Below are 22,620 nucleotides of genomic sequence, written 5' to 3' on the forward strand. Positions count from 1 at the left end.
AGGAGACCTTTAGAGATGATCCAGGAGAAACAATCAGATCCACTGGGTGCTGTTGGACCTGTATGAGCTGTGCACCTGCAATAAAAAAGTGAATTTAATTGTAAAATGTCTATAAAATGCTGCTTAAATCAAGTTTAAATTAGTCCATTAGTGTTTCACTTATTATATTATCAGCTTACATATTGTGTAAATCCATCGCAATGTTAAAATGGAAGAAATAAGGTACAGATGCATCTTTTTGAGGCAAATAACAAACAGTAATAGCTGTGTAATGCTTTTATGGCCTCAGATATGGGGCGGGGCTCTGCAGCAGCATCTTAAACTTCTCATCTCTTTACTCAGAAATCATGTTGCCAACCTTGGAAAACGCAACTAAAGAAGTCTGTATGGCACAGTTCTGATGCTGTGGTACCACTGGTCTGAATGCTGTTATGTTTTTCTGCTTTTAAAACACTCAGTCTACCTCAGGAAGTGCCTGTAAATTAGTGTTTATTAGTGCTAAGATCTATAGTAAACTCTACAAACTCCAATACCACAGATTGAGGAACACTGTATTAGGATTAAGCACTTTTAATTTGGTTTTTAAAAAGCTATTTCTTAGGGTTTAAAACTTTTACACTCTTAAAAGAGCCACATTTAGAGCACTATTCTGTTTTTTTCTCCAGCTTTTGCACATTTCTTGTGTGACCATCACCCCCCAGTGGCGATCATGTTAAATGTTGGGTTCACTTCCTGCCAAAAGGAGGAAGGAGCTTTTGTTAGCAAGACACTCTCATTCTGAAGAATCTCAACAAACTCAGTTCTTTTGCTTTATGGACTAAATAAAGTTAACTAATAAACTCCTATCTGATCACTAATGTGATTCAATGCAAAGGTCAAAATGTCACAGTGCAATTTCTGTACACGTTGGGGGCTTTCACACCTACCTTGTTTGTTCCGATTTTTTTTTGTTTGGTTCAAACCAAAGTAACAGGTGTGAAAAGGGCCAGACCAAAAGAGATGGTTTCGATCTGGATCTACTGAACCATGGTCCAGTTCGTCTGCAGTGTAAACCCAGATTTAAGTAGTTTCAGCATTCATCTCCTAACATGTTTTATCGGCTTGATGTTTGCCAATAATTTGACCCTTCTGCAACAGATTAATTTTTCCCACAAACACAGGATGTGTCTTTTCACATGGGTTGTTTAACAAATGAGAAGCTACTCCCTGCAGCAGTTATGATTATATATTTTGTTGCTTAGTTAAATTCAGGTGGTGAACTTCAGGAGCAGACTGCAACTTCACTTCCAGGACCTGTCTATAAACAAGTATAAAATATTCATAAATAATTTAAGAGTTTTGTACCAAAAAAATAGTTTATTTCAATGCAATAATTATAATCACACACTGTATCAAAGTAGTTGCAATTAGAAAGTACTTGTTTTGTTTTTTTTTTTAAACACAACTAGGGAACATTTCAACATCCATTTTGACACTGTAATCCCCTCTTCCAGTATTAAAGTTTTAAAGATTTATACATATTTATAGATTGCCTTGTGCAATATTCACTTAGTTTACATCCCTTTAAATCATATGAAATTTGTTTATTACAATTCTTTAAATACAAAGGTGTGATTCACAAAGATTTCTTCATAAACAATGATACAGTGAACACAAAACATATAAAGGCTTTGTACATCATTATAAATAAAGAAAGCAGTTATGGTCTGTAGCCATGGAGTAAAGTGGAGTTGATTGAACAGTACATTTTATTGGCACATAATACGCAGTCCTTTATCCTCCGGAACTGAAGTGCACTGCACTTTTCTTCTGCTGCTGAGGTCTGATTATGGTCGTGTTAATGTTGCAATGGTTGATAAAAGCTGATGTCGGCTCTGGAGGCACCAGTGACTGTATATATGAATGGATGGCACGGCAGCAGCTGAAGGGGTGGTATCTCTGATGCCCTCTAGTGGCTCAATGCAGTGCAAACTGCAACTCAACAACACCAGCCCAAACACAGCACAAACCAGACCAATATTCCAACATGTTTTGGTTGTTAATTTAATCAGCAACTATGCAAGGCTACAAGACTTATTTTAAATTAATATGTTTTTGTAGGTCTTAAGGGCATTTAACCAACCACTAAACGTTTCATGTCCCACAACCAATGTAATCAAACATTTAAGATCAAAACAAATACAGCACAACAATGTGTAGTGTAGATTATCAAAATGACTTATTGGCTGGAATTGCCTCTGTGGGTGTACTCACACTAGGCACCGTTTGGTTGACTGCCCCGCTGACCTGCACTCACAGCTCGTTTAAACAATCCGTGCCCAAGCACACATACACCAATACTCACTGCTCAGTGGGCTAGCTGTGTTGTGCCGAATTCAGCACCCCCGCCATGAAAAGCACCCTCTCTCTCAACATCTTCTTGATGAAAGCAGAGATAATTCACTTTAACTTACTTAGAAATACGTGTCAAAAGGCACGGTTACATACATAGCAACATAGTGCACGCTCCAGAGAGATGGGATGCTTTTTCTGACCGGGGCCCTAAATTTGGCACAACACTGACATGTTTATTTACAGGAACGTCGCATCACTGACATCATCTTTATCTGTGCTTAGAACTGCATGCATACCTTGCTCAAGTCCAAGAGAACCGTGCCCTGGCACACCTTTTTAATCAGTTCAGAGAGATCACACTAGTAAAACAAGTCATGTTTTGGGAGATTGCCTAGTGTGAGTACACCCTAAATCTTGTTTTGTAAGAGCCTGTTCTTAACCATAAAGTCATTAGATAGAAAAGTTTTTCCTTAGAGTAAGAAAATATTGCAAATAACTAACTTCCAAATCCTGAGTCAGTTAGCTTTGTGTGACTGCACTATGCCAGCCCAAGTGAATTTTACTTAAAATGAGCTCAACCTTAATAAAACATTTTATATGGCCAATCATTTACATAATATATGCAACATCATGCATTAGCAAAACAGAAAAAAATAAAATATTAAAAATATATCTGGCTATATCTAGCCCCTCTTGCAGTACCACTGCAGCCCACTGGGTGATGTGGCAACACAAACACCATATTTTAATACCAGAGATTGAGATTGTGTGGTAGTCAAAGAGTTTCAACAACTACCAGACGTTTGTGGACAGTATGGGTGGTCTTGATGCCCCACACAAACATGAACAAGACAAGACATTGCTCAGGATCTGAACAACATCTAGGCATCTGACCCAATTTCAAGCCTCAGTGAGAGCAGTCATTGGTGCCATGCTGTGCATTCCTGTATACAGTCACTGGCTGGCCCTCGTGAGTGCAGTAGCTCGGCTCTGTATGCAGGAAAAGTCATGTCAGCCCTGGTCAGCCGGTGTGGCGAATTATTCCAGTTGTTCTTCCAAGTCGGCCTGGTCTGCCCTTGCCCACTGTATAGTTATAACAGCTGGCACAGCAGAAGCTGGAGAAGTATTGATGCCCACAAAGGCGGGCAGTGACGATCAGCTCACAGTTAGCCAGCTCTGGCTCGTCCACACAGTCAGCTGACGGACCTGGACCTCCACCATTATCTGGAGAGGGACAAATACAAGTAAGTTTAAAGTTTTTATCATAAGGTTTGTTTGTAATGATCTACTAGTGTTCCTTTAGATCGCTCATGGCTAAAAAAAAAACAAAAAAAAAAAACAAAGGCGATTGGGCTTTTTCTGTAGCTGCTTCAAAACTTATTCTAAAGGAAATAGCCACAGTGGTGGGTTTAGGCCCAATTTAAAAAGCTACCTATTACCTCAGACATTTCAGGGTTCTTGCTCCATTTTAAAAGTCAAATTTAATGCTTTTTAACTAGCTTTTTTAGCTAGCTTGCAGCTATTGTTAGCTAGCTTGCAGCTAACCTTAGTTCCCTCCCCAGTAACATTAGCTATAGCTTGCGACTAATATTAGCTAGCGCTATGCTAACCTTAGTTCTCTCACCAGTAATGTAAGCTAGCTCACAGCTGATGTTAGCTAGCTATCTGCTAACCTTAGTTTTCTCCAAGGTAATTCACCGCTAATAATAGTATGTGCTTTCCCACTGGCATTTAAAAACCCTCTAAAATGTAATCCTTACAGCAAATTTACAGTAATGTAAGACAATTTAAGACCTTAAGTATCTTTAATTTTCATTAAAGACATTTAAAGACTTTTTAAGGAACCGCTGGAACCCTGCATTTAAGTCCTGAGCAAATCATGTTGTTAGTTGTCTGTTTTGTCTTGGTCTATTCTTTCTTGTCATCAGGTTCTTTCATATGATTGTTTGTAATGCAAATATTTTACTGTTTTTCCATTTTGTAATAAGACTATCATCCTGGGAAAGACCAATTGGCTTTAAACCCAGTGCAGTGGAAACTTTTTTTTTAAACAAGAACTGAGAGAGAGAGAGAGAGAGAGAGAGAGAGAGAGAGAGAGAGAGAGAGAGAGAGAGAGAGAGAGAGAGAAAGCAAAGAGAAACTCTGTGAACTGTCTCAAGACTCTGCAATGAAGACCTGGAAGGAAGACCTTATAAGCTACACCAGTGACACCAGCAGTTGTCAATCCTGTTGATTACCACATGGCATAGAGCGCAGCCTACCTCTAGTGGCGGGAAGGCCATTTAGTCTTTGTGTTATGTTAAGTTAGGTTTGTGTTATTTGATCTTATTATACAGCACTTTGGTTGGCACTCGTTGTCTTTTGAATGTGCTATAAAAATTAAGATGACGTCTTAAATTCACTAGTGCCTTCAAGTCCTTATAATAATAGTACTGACTACATTACCTACATAAAATATGCATTAAATCATAAAAAAATGTAATTGTATAAATAGACCATTACATCTGTACCTTTGGAAACCCTTATATCAGCAGTGGCGCTGACAGAGAAAGTGCCAGTGTAGGCGTTGCAGGTGTAAGAGCCCTCATCCACAGGCTGCACATTATGTATGATGAGAGTACCATCAGCTGACACCTGAACTCGATTCCCATCTGGCCTCACTGGAACACCATTTCTGCCCAGAGGAAATAAGGTATAACAAAACCACAAGCACTGATTAATACATATATCTACCCTATATAAATATATAAAAATCAAGAACTGTTCCAAACAAAACAATATTTGCTAAATATTATAGACAGGTAATCTTATGGTTCTACAGACCTGGACCAGCCCACATTGACGTTTTCTCCAGACACTACACAGGGAAGCTGAGCCGTGCTGCCCCGGGACACCTGCACGTTATTGGGGACTGTGGTGATCCTCAAGTCCCCTAGATGCAGAAAGGCAATTAATAAACCAATAGAAATTGTATTAAAACAGCAACAACCTTACTAGGGATGAACAGCAATAGATAGCTAATGTGACAGAGAGAAAGGCCAAACACTGAGTAGCTCCTTCCTACTTGATGACAATAGTCAAAGCCAGATCTGTACCAAGAACTTTTAGAGCTTCCAGTATGGCTCAGCTGGAACCACCATCCCTCATAACATGCAGAAAACAAACCAACAAATCCCGACTTTTCTCTGTGCTGGAGGACCAAAGTGGTGGAAAGAACTTTCACTGGGTGTCAGAACAGTGAACTGTGGTCTTCAAATCAAACCAAAGACTCATCTTTTCTTTTTTTTAAGATTAGTTCCTAAACTAATCTTAAAAAAATAATAATAAATAATAATAATAATAATAATAATAATAATAATAACAATAATAATAATAATAACAAATAATAATAATATCCTAGGGTTCAAGTTAGGTACAAAGGTACCAGGTAAAAACTAGCTACGAATATATTGAAGTAAACAACGAAGCACTGTTGTTGTAAGTCACTCTGAAAAAGGTGTTTGTTAAATATCTTAAATGTAAACGTAAATGTAAAGACAGACAGACAGACAAATAGATTGATGCCTTTCATTTGGTTATGTAAGGCTTGGATGGAGCTGCTTGGCAATGGAAACCCATTCCATGAAGCTCTGGAGCAAATCTAAAGGCCACATGAAGTTTGGAGGCAACTGGCTCAAATTGCCTCAGTGACCTTTGCACACGATTCGCCGTTGACCCACTCTGTCATTTTAAGAGGTCTACCACTTTGTGGCTGAGCTGCTTTGTTTCCAGTGGCTTCCACTTTCTTAGATCACTGACAGTTGGCTGTGGAATATTTATTAGGGTGGACTTGGTACCGTACTGCTGCATCCTATCACGGTACCATGCTGGAATTCAACGAGCTCCTGAGAACGACCCTGTAATGGGTGGGGAGCAGCATATAAACCTTATAAACCGGGGGCAAACCCAGGTGGAGTGTATCAGGTCTGATTAGTGGCTCGCGACCTCCCCCTGGCGGCTGGAGAAGCCTTCGGCCGGACCCCAGCCCTTACAGACCCATTCTTTCACTAATGTTTGTCATAGCAGTCTGGATGACTAGGTGCTTGATATTTTATACACCTGTGGACTTGGAAGTGATCAGAACTTCAGTTCAATGATTCGAATGAATGAGTGAATACTTTTGGCAATATAGTGTAGACATATAGACAAATCAAACCTGTGACTCTGAGCTGGACTTGCAGTTGCTCCAGCTGTTGACTGCTGGCAGCTGTACAGGTGTAGACACCAGAATCATCAGACGTCAGGTTGTTAATGATCAGTGTGCCATCTGAGTTCTGAGAGTGCCTAGCCAGAAAAACAAATTAAAAAAGGTGAAAACATGTAGAATCACATGCATCACAGAGAAAAACACTCACAAACTCACATACATAAGTATGCAAACACTTTCTCAATAAAATAAACACAAACTTTGAAGCAAGATAATCAAGGTATCATAACCTATAGTACTACTCTGCAAACCTTTAATGAATAAAAGAAGAACCATACACCATATCTCATACCTCAGTGTGTTGAGTGCAGCTCCGTTTTTGGTCCACTGTATGCTGACTGAAGACGCAGCTGAGGAGGGCAGGATGGTGCAGTGTAGTCTGGCAACATGCCGCGCATGAGCCTCAACCAACGATGAGCTTGAGCGGTCAATGCTGAACCTGATTTTAAATGTACAAAGTGAGCACATCCAGAAAATACTGCTTTATACTATATTAATTGTTAATGTACACACAATGTGTTGAGTACCTGGGAGTGTGGTGTTGAGGGTCATGAACTGCAAACAGTGAATCAGCAGGATCTGTTCCCTCTGATGCATCTATCGGTAAAAACGGCTCCTGAACAACCTGAGAAGCCTCTAGCACAATGCAAACAACCCACAGTAAACTCATCAGTGCACACCACACCAGGGCTTCAAGCCTTTTAGGTGCATTACTTAAGAAGGCCAGCAGAGAGCAGGATTTACCTGAGACAGAGAGGTAGATATAGCGATAATCTCTCTCACGGTCCCGTGTAGCCAAGCACAGTAACCAGCCAGAATCCTCCATCTTCAAAGGGCCCACCAGCAGAGAGCCATTAGGCTGCTGTCTATGCCTGAACACATAGAAAAAGAGGGTGTCTGCACACTACTGTTTAAAACTTATACAGCATTTCTGACAACATAAAACGAATAAGAGATGTACAGTAAAACTGGAATCATTTCAGGATCTACAGAAATTAGCTTTAAAATGTACTGGCAGAGATATTTTGGGGGAAAAAAAACTACATTATTAAGCAATCTTTATAGATGTGAGGCAAAGTTTCGCCAGATGGAGATTAGCCATTTTATTTGCCAGTAAGGCAACTTTAAAAATGTTAATTGTACTGGCATCAGCATTAGCAGATATGAGCAGGAAAAATACTGAATATTGGCATCAGCACACAATTTCCATATCACCAAAAGGAAGGATGTTTCAGATTGCAATGGTATTTGGAAGTAAGATAAAAGTTACCAGGAAAAAAAATGAACATTAAAATACACATACACAATTAGTTCCTCTCAGTGTGTGGTCAGTCCACCATGCATCATCTGTCATCCACCCTATGCAGCTTGAATATTTACACAATCGCTGCAGATTTTAAGGTAGGGGTGAAGCCAGCTGGTTGTGTGACGTGTGTCGACAAAGCATTAATCTGGGCACTGACCAAAGTGTCTCCACACATGGATTTGTTCCTGCCATTCTAAGTGACTTCATGTCAGTCTGGCACAACACCATTTCAGTCTTTGGCTATGTTGACATGGCAGACTTCCCAAGTCTCCCTGAAGTTGCAGGAGTCTACCGCATATCAATAACAGCTCCATGATACCCGCAAGTCAGATAAAATAGGGGTTCCTCCCTGAAATATTTTTTTTTGCAACTTGGGATGTCTGACATGGAGTTAAGGGCAATCATCGTAATGGTTTTATGTGTGTGTAGCCCTGGGTCATGCATCTGTCTGCCAATGGTGCTGGCACTAACAGGATGGCTCATAGAGGGTATCAGAATTATTACAAACCCGAGCCCTATGATGCGACCCCTCTCAAATGGTTCCCACTGCTTAAACTGCTTTCAAACTAACAACACAACGGTATGAATTGAATGGAAAACAAGCACAAAGAAACAATCGTATATACCAGTAGTCAGTCAGGAACAACAGCAACAATAAAACCCCTCCTTGCTTATGTCATATGCACTGTTAAGCATTATTATGTCAAATGTTTAATTCCTGTTGGTTGACTCCTTCTGGGTACAACTCATTTTTAATGCATTTAATAAGTTTAGGCTCCAGCCCCACCACGCAACCCTGACAGATAAAAAGGGGAATTGATGATGGATGGATGAATGGATGGACTTAATGAGTTAAATAATAAATTGCTAAACCATTAGCTACCAGCCAGATAAAATATAAAACTAGTATAATAACATAGCAAAAATACATACAAACAGACACATGATATACATGATATACAAGACAATAAGCAGTAACTGAAATGTAAAATGTTTAACCAGTTAATGTACTCACCTGGCAGGATCGAGAAGGACGCCGTCTCGTCTCCACTCCACTGTCACGGTGGAAGAGGGAGGTGGGCTTACCCTGCAGGGCATAACCACCACCTGTCCAACCACCCCCTCCACTGTAGAGGGGTCCGACTTGTCTATACTCACACCCACAGCAGTCCAACTGAAGCAGAGCAGTCCGGGAGAGAAGAGAAAGGAAGAGAAAGAAAAAAAAAATACAAGAAACACAGACAAGGCAGAGAGACAGCACAGGAAAACATGCAGTAAGAAAGAAAAAGAGAGAGAGAGAGAGAAAGAGAGAGAGAAAAAAAGGAGAAAATCACTTTATGCTGTACTATTGGCAACAACATAGCCGCTTCTGCAGTCACCAAAGTAAGCATAAAGATCCGCCGTAACTGGGCTAAGCCACAGAGACACAGACACAGGCACATCCTCTGTGGCTTCTCTTCCAGTCTAAAGAGCAAACATCCTTTAGACCTCACATAGCGGACAGAGTTAACACATGCCTCAGCCCTGGGGCCATCATGCACTTCATCCTCCTCCTCACACCACACAAGCAACTCTGTGAGTTCAGGAGTGGGTGTCCGGGCAGTATAGGTTTGTCTTGTGGTGGAAACGTCTGACCAGCACCAAACTGTCACTTGTTTACTGCTCCAAGTGGCGTGTTTTATGTAGCCACATCGGCCACATTATTACAACACCACAGCAGATAGAGTAGTAATTTAGTCTCAGTTTATGTTTCTACACCCAAACACTCTCTATTCTAGGGCTGTTGGGAAAGAGGGACGGACAACAACACTTCACACCCATTCTCACAATAATTCTTTCACTGAAATGGCAACTTTACAAGAGAAGACAAAAAAAAAAACATATATTTCAATGTTTTGTACCATTGTTATGGGCCCTAGCATCACAATTTACAAGATTCTGATGAAATAGAGATGGTGGAGATAAAATAACTAAACAAACTAGAGAGTGCAGGTTTTGCAAAAACTTTGGGGTGCCAAAACTTTAGCTTAAAAAGCTCCTCTATGGACAGACAATACTGTGTAGTGGTTTACGTGTGGGGTGCAAAAATATTTGCCCGAATTATGCTAAATTAATACATTTAGCTACCAGAGCTGTGTCCACAAACTCTTTCCAAAAAGACAGGCTCCTTTCTATCACACCTAATCACCTACAGTTGATATGGTGATTCTAAGTGTATTTTTGTACCTAAAATGCAAAAAAAAGGTTAATTTGTTCACTACATTACTATGTTGAGTGGATTTGGTCCAGTAAGTTTTGATTTCACACTGCAGTTTAGTGAGCATGCTAAAGAACTTTGCTACATCCTGTCATTATCACCTAATCTCAAAGAAGATTAAACATAACATTATGCATGGATTCCTTTTATTTCTTCTTAGACATAAGGAATAATCTACAGTTACAGTAGATACAGGAATCATCAGTGCGATGTGTTATGCTTATACAGGCATTTACTTCAAGGCACAAAATCGATTCTTTTTCATCTTCTTTTGTTTACTAGTTGACAACAGCCTGCCTCAATTACCTGAAACTGATCTGAAAGTCCGAACTGTCTATAAAAAGCATTTTAACACAAAAAAAAATAAGTCAAACCAACATCACTTCTTTTCTTGTTTCAAGTTTTGATTTCATTGGTTCATAGCACCTTTCTCACCTGGGCATGGTTACTTCAGGTGTGTACACTGAAGGGCATGGTGGTCTGGAAGCGAGGTGTGTTCAGGTAAATTTCTGGCGTGTTGCTGTTTTGGCAGCAGAAAACACAGGTGGGCCACTGACTGAAATGAACCTAGACAGTGTGAATGCGCAGATAAGTATCCTCTGCGGAGACACGCAAAGGTCTGTGCTGTTAAGATACGAAGGTGCCAAAGTCAGAGCGCACCTCTTAAAGGGAATGGCAACTGGCACACTGATTGGTTTATTCCATAATAGGCCCAAAACACACCCATGATTAATTAAGGGAATTAGTACATGCCTTTTGTGCAATTTGAGTCACGGTGAGGTGATAAAGACAAACTGATACGCCCTAAATCCAGCTGTGAGATCTGCAATTGACCGGTGCAATATAGAACACTAAAATGGGGCCCCTAATGTTTTGGTTTCGATCAAATAAGGTCGATGTAAAAGCACCTAAATAAGTAATTAAAATTTGAAAAAACACATTTCTTTTGTGTGTTTGGTTATATTACCTCCATCTCTAAAATTAAGATCAAATGTACGTTTGCTAAAATATCACCTCCTTATTTTTTTATATGATTATACATAAATGCATGAAAAAGAAAATAAATCACAAATAAAAACATGGAAAAACGTATAAGTATAAAATAAACATAATCTGTTGGAAGAGAAAGACAGAGGGCAACATTTTGCTGAATCTAAAAGCTACACAAAAAAAAAGTTAGCCTCAGGGGTCGGACAACAACAGTGCTTGGAAATGATATTCACAGCAAACAGGGTGTGTGTATCCTATATATTGTCCCACACCTCGGCCACAGAACGCTGGGAAGAGACACACACACAGAGACAGAGCAGCACTGGTGGGGCGTCACAGCAGGTTTCTTTATTAGCCAAGAGACTGAATGACATTAGGAATGACAACAGGGTTCAGACGGGGTGTGTAGAAAGCAAACAGACAAGTGAAGGGGATGGGGGTGGGGGGTACAGATGGAAAGACTAGACTACCAGACTAACACACTAAACACAAATCTAACAGCAACAGTGGAGCAAGAGGTCAAAGTGTGCGGCAGGAGAAATGTACCAGTCCCAAAAGCGCAGCAATGTCCGACAGGGCCGCAGTGAGGGAGATCAACTTCTCCTGGCCAAAGTGTGTGTGTGTGTGTGTGTGAGAGAGAGTGAGCTGTGTGCGCAGCCAGGGGGAAAGTATGTGTGGGGTGTGTTGCAGCATGAAACTGGGTATGGGAGTCAGCATACACATTAAGGCATGTATAAACTCAAGCAAAGCACACAGGGCACCACTAAAGATCAGGGTATGAGTGTATATACAGTGTATGTGTATATATGTCAGAATATGCATTCTTATAACTAAAAGCTTTAGAAAGAGTTTCTTTGAGCCAAGCTATAGAAGAGCTACTTTTTCAACCAAAAAGCTCTTTCGTAAAAGAGACGTCTATGTAAAGAACCTTTTGCTCAAAGAACCATTTGTAGAACCTTTATTTTTAAGAGTGTGTAAAGAAAATAACCTGATACTAGAGCTACAACACAGGTAATTTATCTGTGTGTAAGCAGTGGGTATGCTATGCTAATAATAATCTATATGCCAGCAACTATACCTGGATAAATGAAGAGAAATATATTTAAAACCCAATGTAAAGTGTATAACTCAGACCTTGCCAACTCAAGTTTAACCCTGATTAGGCGCATATGAGCACAAATTATTGAGTAAGCAGGTCCTGGCCCTCTTTTGTGTGTATGTGTGTGTGTGTGTGTGTGTGTGTATGTGAGAGCTGCACAACATACAAAAAGTGGGCCTTACAATATATCTAAAAACATGTATCTCCAAAACAGCAACTTTAAAAAAACCTTTAATAGACACCAATTTAAAAAGGTTGTATTCATATTTTTACCCAATTTTCTCTCCAATTTAGCTGAAACACCAGCTTAACCCACCCTCTCATTAGGATTCCCCATCAAAAAAACTGTCAAAAAATGCTCAAAAAGATTTAAATTTAAATTTGTAAAACATTAGTCACAAATACAAGTACTAAAAACTACACTACACTAAATGTCTAAATCTGCAAATGAATTTGAAATGCTCAAATTTAAAACAAAAAGTAATAATAATACAAATAATTAAAATCTACAAGTGTAGAAAACATATTTTTAATATATATAAAAAATGAAATGTGTAGATTGTAAATCGCTAGCTAGCTAGATTACCAACTAGACCTAGTGTGTTCTGGTGTATTGGCTAAGAAGCTGGTGTCCTTCAGTGTTTTTTCCCAATTTAAAAGCTACAGAACCACAGATGCTGACTAGCTGAGCTCACCATACACATAGCTATAATTTCTGCATGCTGTTTTTCAAAATTATGATGCTGCAGTGATATAAAAACAGAAAACATTTCAAAAGAGATGCTCAGCCAATCAGCTCTCCCTTCTGCTCTGCCTCTAAACCCATACATCACCCAGTGCTTCTTTTAAACTAACTCTTACATTTTTTTAACCTTTTTTAAATTTGAGGTGAGGGTGGATTTAGCAAAAATCATGGGGTTTAGAGCTCTTTTAAGATACTCGAAGAACTTTTTGGCATAATTTGCTTATTTACATCATACAGCATTCTGCAATTTCAGCATTGCGATAACAATTAACAAACAATATATTGTGCAGCCCTGCTGGTGCATGTGGCTGTGTGTGTGGCTACAGTTGTTTGTAGTGCTGTTTAAATGTGTGTGTGTGTGTGTGTGTGCAGCACTGTGTGTAACTTTTGAACGGGTGAACTACTCCCATACCATAGTGAATTCAGTGCCAGATTCCTCAGCCGAGTACAGGATTGAGTAGTGTGTAGAGTATCAGTATAGTGGTTTGGATGGAATTGTGGTGGTTTAGGGCAGTTGGGCTGATTCAGTGGGGGTCCCGGGCTCTTACCTGCCTGAGGGGCTGTTGACTGGCACAGCTCTGGGAGAAGGCCGGCGCCCCCGCAGCTGGGTCCTGGCATGGCGGGCATGCTGGGCGGCGCTGGCTCCCAGACGGACTGCGCCCGAGACGGGAACAGCGCCCTGACACATGCGCTGGCACTCCTCTAATGTGGCAAAGTTGTTGCTGTTTCCATGGCAGCCACCGTACCAGAAGTGAATGCAGCGGGAGGAGGCGGAGTCGTAGTAGTAGCGGGCGGTCCACTGGTCACACTGGCCGGCCGTATGGGGCAGCTCACAGGACACACGCTGAGCTGGAAAAAAAAAAAAAATATGAGAGGCATCAGACTGGAACAGGCCTGAGTGCTGTAAATTTCACCCTCCTGCTGAGAAGAAGACAAAGCTGGACTGCCTAGAAGAAATATGAAGAAATTGCCAAGAAAAGTGCCCTTAAGTTGCTGTAATAATTTATATTTTGGCCCATAACTGCATGAACAAGATATCATCCACCTGTTTTACATTAAACGTTCTTGTGTTTCACAGAATTTCTAAAACTATGAGTTGGTCCTGCACCAGATGTATTATTCCTGATAGTCCTGATGGTCTAACTTTAAATTCTAGTTAATCAGATTGTTTTATGCATCTTTCCTCACTTTTAACCCTTTATGGCATGGCGTTGCTCTCAGGCAACAAATGACTGTTTTACACAGTTTTTTTTTAATGTCAATTTTCCTATTTGTGGCTATTTTGTTTTCATTTACTTATTAAAAACTGTGATTTTTCATTTGTTGCCTCAAGGCAACAATATGTAGTAATATTAATAGTATATCAACAGAGATACCCAGCTTCCCAAAAAGTAGACAAAAAATATTTTTTTCTCAACAAATATAAATATCATGCTATGCATGGTTAAACATACTCTGCTTTACCACTAATTTGGAATGGATGGAAGGCTGAATATAATAGATAATCCACAGCTCATAGCTCAACAAGTCTTTGTGAAAGTATTACAAATAGAACAGGACCCTCTGGAACAGATAAACATAAACCTATTGGCAGGGGGAGCTGTAGAGCAGTGGAACTGTGTTCTCTGGATTGATGGTGCTCCATTTATTACATTTGGTTGGAGCTGGTGGGTTTTTGGATGAGTTTGGGAGGGGGGGTCATTCAACATTCTGACCTCACTGATGTTTTTCTCACAAAATACAATCAAATCTTTGTAGGAATGCTCTAAAATTTAGTAGAAAATATTTCCTTGATGGAGAAAGTTGATAAATATCGGTACCTTTGGTACCTTCCAAATGTATTACATCATTACAGTTTCAGATAATATTGCAGTTTGTAGTAAAAGGTTAATGAATCCATTCTCCTGATTGCTGGTGTCCAATTGTACAAGCATGTCTTAAAAACGTGACATAGTTTGTCTTGACTGCAGAGCTTTTATCATGGTTTTTCCTTGCACATAACTGTATGTGGCTAAATTATTTCGCGTGTATTTTTACACATATTTAAGCTAAACATCTAGGCAGTATTCATTTAGTTCATTTGGTACATACATTAAAACTAAATCACCCTTCAAATGACCTACAATGCAGTTAATGTAAGTGCACAAAGCAGAATAAAAAATGCTTGTTTCTTGAAAATCAAGACAAAAATATATCTACTGTATATCAATACAGACAGACAACTCACCACTGGTAGGGGGGTTGGGGCATCCCTCTCCATAAGCACCACCTGCAGCAGTCACGCCATCATAACAGCACCCATAGGTGGATGTTCTGCAGTCTTCTGGTGGAGTAGCAGGCTGAGGGTGATATTGAGACAGATATACAGAAAGATAATATAATGTTTAAACAGCGTTAACCCTATTACAACACGAGCTGTACAATGGAAGAGTCCATCAGAGTGAAGGGCAGATACTCACAGTGGGGGCTACAGGGACATATTCTGGGCAGCCCTCCTTATTTGGGCCATGAGCTCTAGATACTCCATCCTGACAACATCCATACCTGAGGTATGTGATAAATATTTGAGATATATTTGTTAGGCTTAAAATAAACCTGCATTTTTTCAAGTTCAGAATTCTGTTAGTTAATTACAATTTCCTCTCACATGCATGGTATAACCTGACTTTCTGCCAGTAATGTACCTGCTGCGGGTGCAAAAAGCCCTCTGGACGCAGCCCTGGTTCCGGGGGCCACTGGCTGCTGTCCTGCCATCTGGACAGCAACCATATTGAGTCTGACGGCAGTGAGGAACCAAACCAGTGTTGGTGTTAGGGTTTGCCTCTTCTGGCTGACGTACTGAACGAGATAAACAGAGATAAATAACTTTTTAAATATATATATATTTTTATTACCATAGAAGCCTGTGGGTGCAGTGCTAAAATCCAGCGATCTCTTGAACATTTGGTGAAATAATATAGAAAAACTAAACTAGAACGCAGGGATATGTTTAATAGTGAAAGTAAGAGCATTTCCACACACACACACAAAATATAATGGGATCTTAAGGGATTGGGACTAAACAGCTGACTGGCAAAAAAAAAAGGTTTCAATTTGCTAGGGAGCTCAAAGATTGGACTCTGGAGTGATGGAAGAAGGTCATGTGATCTGAGGAGTCCAGATTTGCCCTGATCCAGAGTGGTGAGAGAGCATCAGGCTCAGAAGAGAGGTATCTGAAGTATAGCATCCATCATTTGGTAGTGGCTACTGTATAGCCCTATGGGGTTGATGTAATTTATATGGCCAAGTAGAGTTTATAAATACATACAGCTCTGGAAAAAAATAAGAGACCACTTCAGTTTCTGAATCAGTTTCTCTGATTTTGCTATTTATAGGTATATGTTTGAGTAAAATGTACATTGTTTTTTTCTATAAACTACGGACAACATTTCCCCAAATTTCATATAAAAATGTTGTCATTCAGAGAATTTATTTGCAGAAAATGAGAAATGGCTGAAATAACAAAAAGATGCAGAGCTTTCAGACCTCAAATAATGCAAAGATAATGCAAACAAGTTCACATTTATAAAGTTTTAAGAGTTTAGAAATCAATTTTGGTGGAATAACCCTGGATTTTAATCACAGTTTTTATGCATCTTGGCATTTTCTCCTCCACCAGTCTTACACACTGCTTTTGGATAACTTTATGCCACTACTGGTGTAAAGATTTAAGAAGTCCTGCTTGGTTTTATGGCTGTGATCATCTCCATCTTCCTCTTGTTATATTCCAGAGGTTTTCAATTTGGTAAAAATTTCCAGAGCTGTATATATACACACAACATACAAGGGTGTGTGGTAAGTGGAAAGCCTAAAAAACTTACAATTCTATAATTTGGGTTTCTTTTATTGGGTCAAATAATGTTCACACTGCAATTGAACCTCAGTTTGAGGTGTTGTAATGAGGGGTTGGTTCAATTCTAGACTAGGGTTTAATTCCCTAGCTGGGCAAGCACATCACATTACACCTATAGAAGTCCTACATTCACTCTAAATAAGACCATCAGCCAAATGTTCTTAGCAGTGCACCCACAACTCTGTAATCACCCAGTGTTCAACCATCTAATTATTTTATTAAATTAATTTTATGTACTGCATATCAAAAGACTAACTCAGTTTATGTAGGAAAGAGAACAAAGACTTTTAACACCACTAACCAGATTTCCCTCTCGAGTGTGCATCATTCTGCCCATACAATGAGTAGCTATTAGCACAGCAACACAGTTTGGAGCAGATTTTTTTTTTTTTTACCAGAAATGGTTAGAATGCTAAAGGAATCACACAAAAAAAAACAATGAAGGTTTTGGCTTGGTATAAGCAGCACTTTATGGTTGTCTTTGCTTTCTAAACTCCATGGTGCGGTTTTCATTTCACAGGATGGTTTCTCAGCTGGTGCTTGGAGTTCCACAGTATTTTTTTCCAATCCAAAAGTTTAATTCCAAAAGGTAAAGTACATGTCATTTCAAGAAATAGTAGCATAATTAAACATTACCAAATCTTCCTGCAAAGATGAATATGGCATCTGTAGATCATCATATAATGGGCTTAAATAATAAAAATAAAACAGGATTTGGACACTACAGTGACTGAATGTGAAAGTGCCCAAAGCCCAAAAACAAATGTTGAGAATGAAAGTGGAAGGAGACAGGCAGACAGTGGGAAAACATGAGATAATCAGAGGAAACAGCAGGAGACAAAGACAAAGAAACAGAAAATGACAAATGCTGTCATAATAAGACGAAGCCAAAAGAAAAACAGAAAGAAAAAAAAGTAAAGAAAACCACAGAGAAAGACACCACAACGTAATTTCTTTCCCATAAACTAAACACATTCAGAATGGATCTATTTGCAGACACTCATATGAAACATAACAAACTTCTCCAAGCCTGCTGAAACACACACACACACACACACACACACACACACATTCACACACTCTTGTACCAAATCTGTCACCAACTGCATAACACAAGGCAGTCACAGTCACAGCAGCAGCCCAAGCCAGCACAGCACACACTCCTACAGTCGAGTGCCTCCCAAAAATTTTAATCACACAGGCATTACTGAAAACATGTCAATCAGGTCCAGATAATGAGTGCAGGGACAGAGAGGTGAGGGGTGAGGGGTGCAGTGGCAGGAAGAGGGTGGGGTGGAAGTTACAGGGACACAGAAATCACACGGAGAAGAAGGGAGAGATATGAGGCCGAAGGGGCAGCAGCAGAGCGGAACTGACGAACAGAGAGAGAGAGAGATTTATGGAGTGTAGAGAAGGAGGAGGGCTTGATAAATCAGTAACCTGGAGCGGGTTCCTCCGGAGTGTAAAGCTGGAATCCCTGCAAGGTGTTGTCATGGCCTCTCGGGTCCTGCATGCTGGGCACCTCTGTTCAACATGAGCGGAACAAAAAAACACTAATGAAATTTGCTCTGATTTTGTAGAAAAAATAAAATAAAAAAAATGAGAATGAGTCTTTTATTCTTAAAGCATTAAGAGTGCATTCCTAATGCATTATATGCCATACATCAGAACCACAAAAAAAAATCTGTTTTGAAAAATGAAGTGTAATAGGATGGAGCACTACAGACTAGTAGCTCTCCAGCCCAGAGGGTTGTTAAACCCAATTGCAGATCATTTGATCTCAAAGCCGGTAAACCCAGGAGAAAAGGGAAAAAAAAATGTCATCAGGGTCACGGTTCAATACACTACCGCTGCCCTGGCTAGTGAATTTGGACACAGCCAGGAAAAAACGCTGTTATAAGGAAGTAGTGAGGCCAAGAACAGGTGGAAAATGAAAACGAGCGGAAACTGAAGTCACGCCGAACATAACAAAGAGATTGGGGAGGGATATAAACAAATGCAAATGTTATTTTTTTTTCCACTACCGTTCATTATATAGTTCAAACAACCTCACGCAGGTCGCCTATTGCCGACCCCTGCCATACATAATACCTTATATTGAGTGCGATATGTTTGTATAATAACTCAATAGCACTTATAGCTACATACAGTAAATAATACATTATAAAGAGAGGTGTCATAATGTCTTAAAATATACATTCATAAGTACATTTTATACATAGTGGTAAAACTTTCTCTGAACACAAGGAGTCTAAATGGCTAAATTGGGAGAAAATGGCAAAACAAAAAGTTTGTGCACAATTTAAAACATAAACGTCTTATCCATCTGTTACCCACTATTAGGCCTCGCTAGAATTCCAATAATCCATTTTGCCTTGCCAGGGGCATACTGATAACATAAGATAACACCTCACAATGTATACAGTTGTGGTCGTTCTCAAGCTGTCCCCCAATCAAGAACAGTTCATGATCATACTTTATTTAAACAAAAATTATTTAAATACAAATTAAAATTATGCAATTTTTGGTGTGCTCTGATATGCTAGATGACACATTAAAAACAATAACACTGACACCTCTGAGTGAAGAGTGTGTTTTAAGCACCTGTAAACATTTTTTCATTTTTACAATGAATCCTGTATTCTCAAAGCCTTATAAATGTATTTATAATGCATGCATAATTCCTTGTAAATTACTTACATGTATTACATACATAACATTACACGTTATACGGTACAAATATGTGAATATATAAGGTTTAAGAGTGCCTTACATGACATTACTATCTACGTAACACTTTCTGTAAATGTTATGTCTACATACTCATACAATTAAGGAGGGTGAAGACCAGCACATGCCTCCTCCGAGACATGCAAAGTCAGCTACAGCTTCTTTTGGATCATCGCAGCGCTCTTGGAGGAAAGCGCAGCGACTCGGTTCTGATACATCAGCTCACAGATGCTTTGTTCTCATCGACATCACCCTTTAAAGTGATGAGAGGAAAGAGCGCCATCTACCCTCCTAGAAAGAACAGGGCCAATTGTGCTCATAGTGGGAGCGCCTTAGACCGCTGGGCCGCTCGGCGCCCCCACTGTGCAGGAACTCAACAACTAGTAAATATTTTTGACATATATTGTATTTCCCTTCCAATGACTTTTGGCATATCAGTGTAAAGAACACTAATGTTTGAGTTGTTTCATGTGACTGTGGAACCAGTCTCTAATGGGGTTCTTAAGACATAGAGGAAGCTAGGAATAGTTAAGTAGTTGAAGTGTGCATGTGTGTGTGTGTGTGTGTGTGTGTGTGTGTGAGGCAGGCGTGTACCCTGAGGGCTGTAGCACGGCTGGGTGTTGCAGCTTTCCACAGTAGGGGGTTTGGGATGGGCGCTACAGTGCTCCGCCCCGTAGAGGTTCCTCTGTGTGTCTGAACAGATCACCTGCCGCTCCCGCAGCCCCGAGCTACAGCTTTTAGAACACTGAGGAGGAACAGAGACACCCAGACCTTTACATTTTATAACATTTATTAACTATAGGGTGTACAGATCCTAAGCCATTAATTATGTGATTATATAGTGTAGTAAACACAACATTACATCTAATCTTCTAATAATGATTCTGTTAACTTCTGGTACTACTACAGTAAGATCGGGTCAACGGAGGTGAGTACAGACGCTCTTACCAGACCCCAGTCACCAATATGCCATCCAACCAGGTTTCTGCAGGCAGGCATCTCACAGGTCTGAGTGGTGGGGGGCTTCGGGAGGTTCACGCACATGCTGTCCTCCAGACGGGTTCCTCCTGAACCCACACACATCACGTCCCTCATCTGCTCCCCAGAGCCACAAGTCACAGAGCACTGCACAAACACACAGTCCAGAGTGTACACACACACACACACACATGAAAAAAAGCATAAAGTTGCGTGAAAAAGTATTTGCCCCCTACAGATTTCTGTCGTTTTTGCTTTTTAGTCATACTGATATTTTTATTTAATAATCTTATCTTATTTAATAAAGAAAAATGATAGTAGTAGTTAGTAGTGAAACTGAACTTGGCTTTCCAAAAAGTGTGATTAATCACAGATAATTATCGGGGGGCAAAATCTTTTCACTAAGGGCTAAATGGTTGGTTTGGATAGTTTTTTCCCATAATAAATGAAATGAAATTATCATTTAAAAAGTGCTTTTTATATTTACCCAGGTTATATTTGTCTGATATTACTTTAATATCAGACAAAGATAACCTAAGTAAACCTAAGTAAATAGCACTGTTTAAAGGATAATCTTATTTCATAAAGGAAAACAACTATCCAAACCAATCTAGCCCTACGTGAAAAGGTGTTTGCCCCCTAAATCTAATAACTTGGTTGTTCCACCCTTGCCTGCAACAACTGCAATCAAGCTTTACTGATGACTGGTAACGAGTTTTTCACATTTTTGTGGAGGAATTTAGATTTTTTTTAAGCCATTCAGAGGTGGACCCGTCTTTGTGTTTTGGGTCATTGTCCTGCTGCAGAACCCAAGTACGCCTGAGCTTGAGGTCACAAACAGATGGCCGGAAATTCTCCTTCAGGATTGTTTGGTAAACAGTAGAATTTCTGGTTCCATATATTATAGCAAATTATACAGGCCCCGAAGCAGCAAAGCAGCCCAAGACCATCACACTACCACCACCATGTTTTACACTCAGTATGATGTAATTTTTTATAACTGAGTTCTTTAAATATAGTTCTGAGTTCATTTGTGACCTCCTGAATGAGTTGTCCTTGCCCTTTTGGAATAATTTCAGTCAGCTGGATCGTCCTGGAATGGTTCACCAATGGTTCAGTAATCAGGCCTGGTTGTGGCTAGTAGTGAAATTGAACTCGGCTTTCCAAAAAGTGCAATTAATCACAGATAATTATTGGGTGGGCAAAATCTTTTCAGGGGGCTAGAATGGTTTGGATAGGTTTTTCCCCATAATAAATTAAATGAAATTATCATTTAAAAAGTACTTTTATATTTACCCAGGTTTTATGTGTCTGATAATAAAGTTTGTTTGATAATCTGAAAAATGTAAGTATGACAAAAATGCAAAAACAAAAAAAATATACATCTCTATTTATAAAGAATCTTGTGAATGTGTACCTGGCTCCAGGAGGACACGGTGTACTGGGCACACTGTTGTATGTTGCAGTTCTGCTGGCTGAGGGGTCTAGCAGAGTAGGCCTCACAAAGAGAGTCCTCCACCACTCTCATTCCAGATGCATCATGGGAGATACACTCCACCCGTCGTACCTGAGAGCCCCCACCGCACGCCACTGAGCACTGGTTCCACTCGCCAATCTTCCAGCTGCGGCCCATCAAAACCAAAACCACAATGGTGAGCACAAGTACATACAGTGCACAAACACACAAGTAAATACTGTAGAGTTACAGTAAAACATCCATCCCACACTATACTAACACATGCAATCCCACACATCAACCCCACAGCAACACCACAGACAACCTAGAGAATCCAACTTACTGTCAACTATTGTTTCAATAGTTGGTTACAGTCAACACCACAAAGATCACACATTCACACTCTTAAAAATATAAAGATTACAAACTGTAGTTGTTTTTGGTTTCCAGAAGAAGCTTTCATTGGATGATTCATAAGACTTATTATAAGGTTATTTGATCATTCAGTTGATGATGAATGATGTCAAATAGATTTTTAATATTATGTGGTGTGATTATAGCCCTACTCGTATATGCTCAGAGTTTTC

The 22,620-nt window shown here is 39.7% G+C and overlaps 1 protein-coding gene across 3 annotated transcripts in view; it reads right to left on the reverse strand.

Annotated features, from left to right (window-relative positions):
* Positions 1–1,328: 1,328 nt before the first annotated feature.
* paplna (papilin a, proteoglycan-like sulfated glycoprotein) overlaps positions 1,329–22,620 on the reverse strand; it is a 43,701-nt gene continuing 22,409 nt past the window's right edge. For all 3 annotated transcript variants that reach the window (XM_007257300.4, XM_007257299.4, XM_015607894.3), the window contains 16 exons: positions 21,995–22,199; positions 20,548–20,724; positions 20,194–20,344; positions 18,310–18,393; positions 15,662–15,815; positions 15,437–15,521; positions 15,205–15,316; positions 13,526–13,826; positions 8,902–9,060; positions 7,325–7,452; positions 7,108–7,216; positions 6,873–7,019; positions 6,530–6,657; positions 5,158–5,266; positions 4,845–5,008; positions 1,329–3,558 (listed from right to left, as the gene is read on the reverse strand). In XM_007257300.4, the coding sequence (XP_007257362.3) occupies positions 3,356–3,558; positions 4,845–5,008; positions 5,158–5,266; positions 6,530–6,657; positions 6,873–7,019; positions 7,108–7,216; positions 7,325–7,452; positions 8,902–9,060; positions 13,526–13,826; positions 15,205–15,316; positions 15,437–15,521; positions 15,662–15,815; positions 18,310–18,393; positions 20,194–20,344; positions 20,548–20,724; positions 21,995–22,199 (2,416 nt within the window). In that variant the 3' untranslated portion in view covers positions 1,329–3,355. The remainder of the gene's footprint in view (positions 3,559–4,844; positions 5,009–5,157; positions 5,267–6,529; positions 6,658–6,872; positions 7,020–7,107; positions 7,217–7,324; positions 7,453–8,901; positions 9,061–13,525; positions 13,827–15,204; positions 15,317–15,436; positions 15,522–15,661; positions 15,816–18,309; positions 18,394–20,193; positions 20,345–20,547; positions 20,725–21,994; positions 22,200–22,620) is intronic.

Source organism: Astyanax mexicanus, chromosome 14, assembly GCF_023375975.1.
Source record: "Astyanax mexicanus isolate ESR-SI-001 chromosome 14, AstMex3_surface, whole genome shotgun sequence".
Lineage (NCBI taxonomy): Eukaryota > Metazoa > Chordata > Actinopteri > Characiformes > Acestrorhamphidae > Astyanax > Astyanax mexicanus.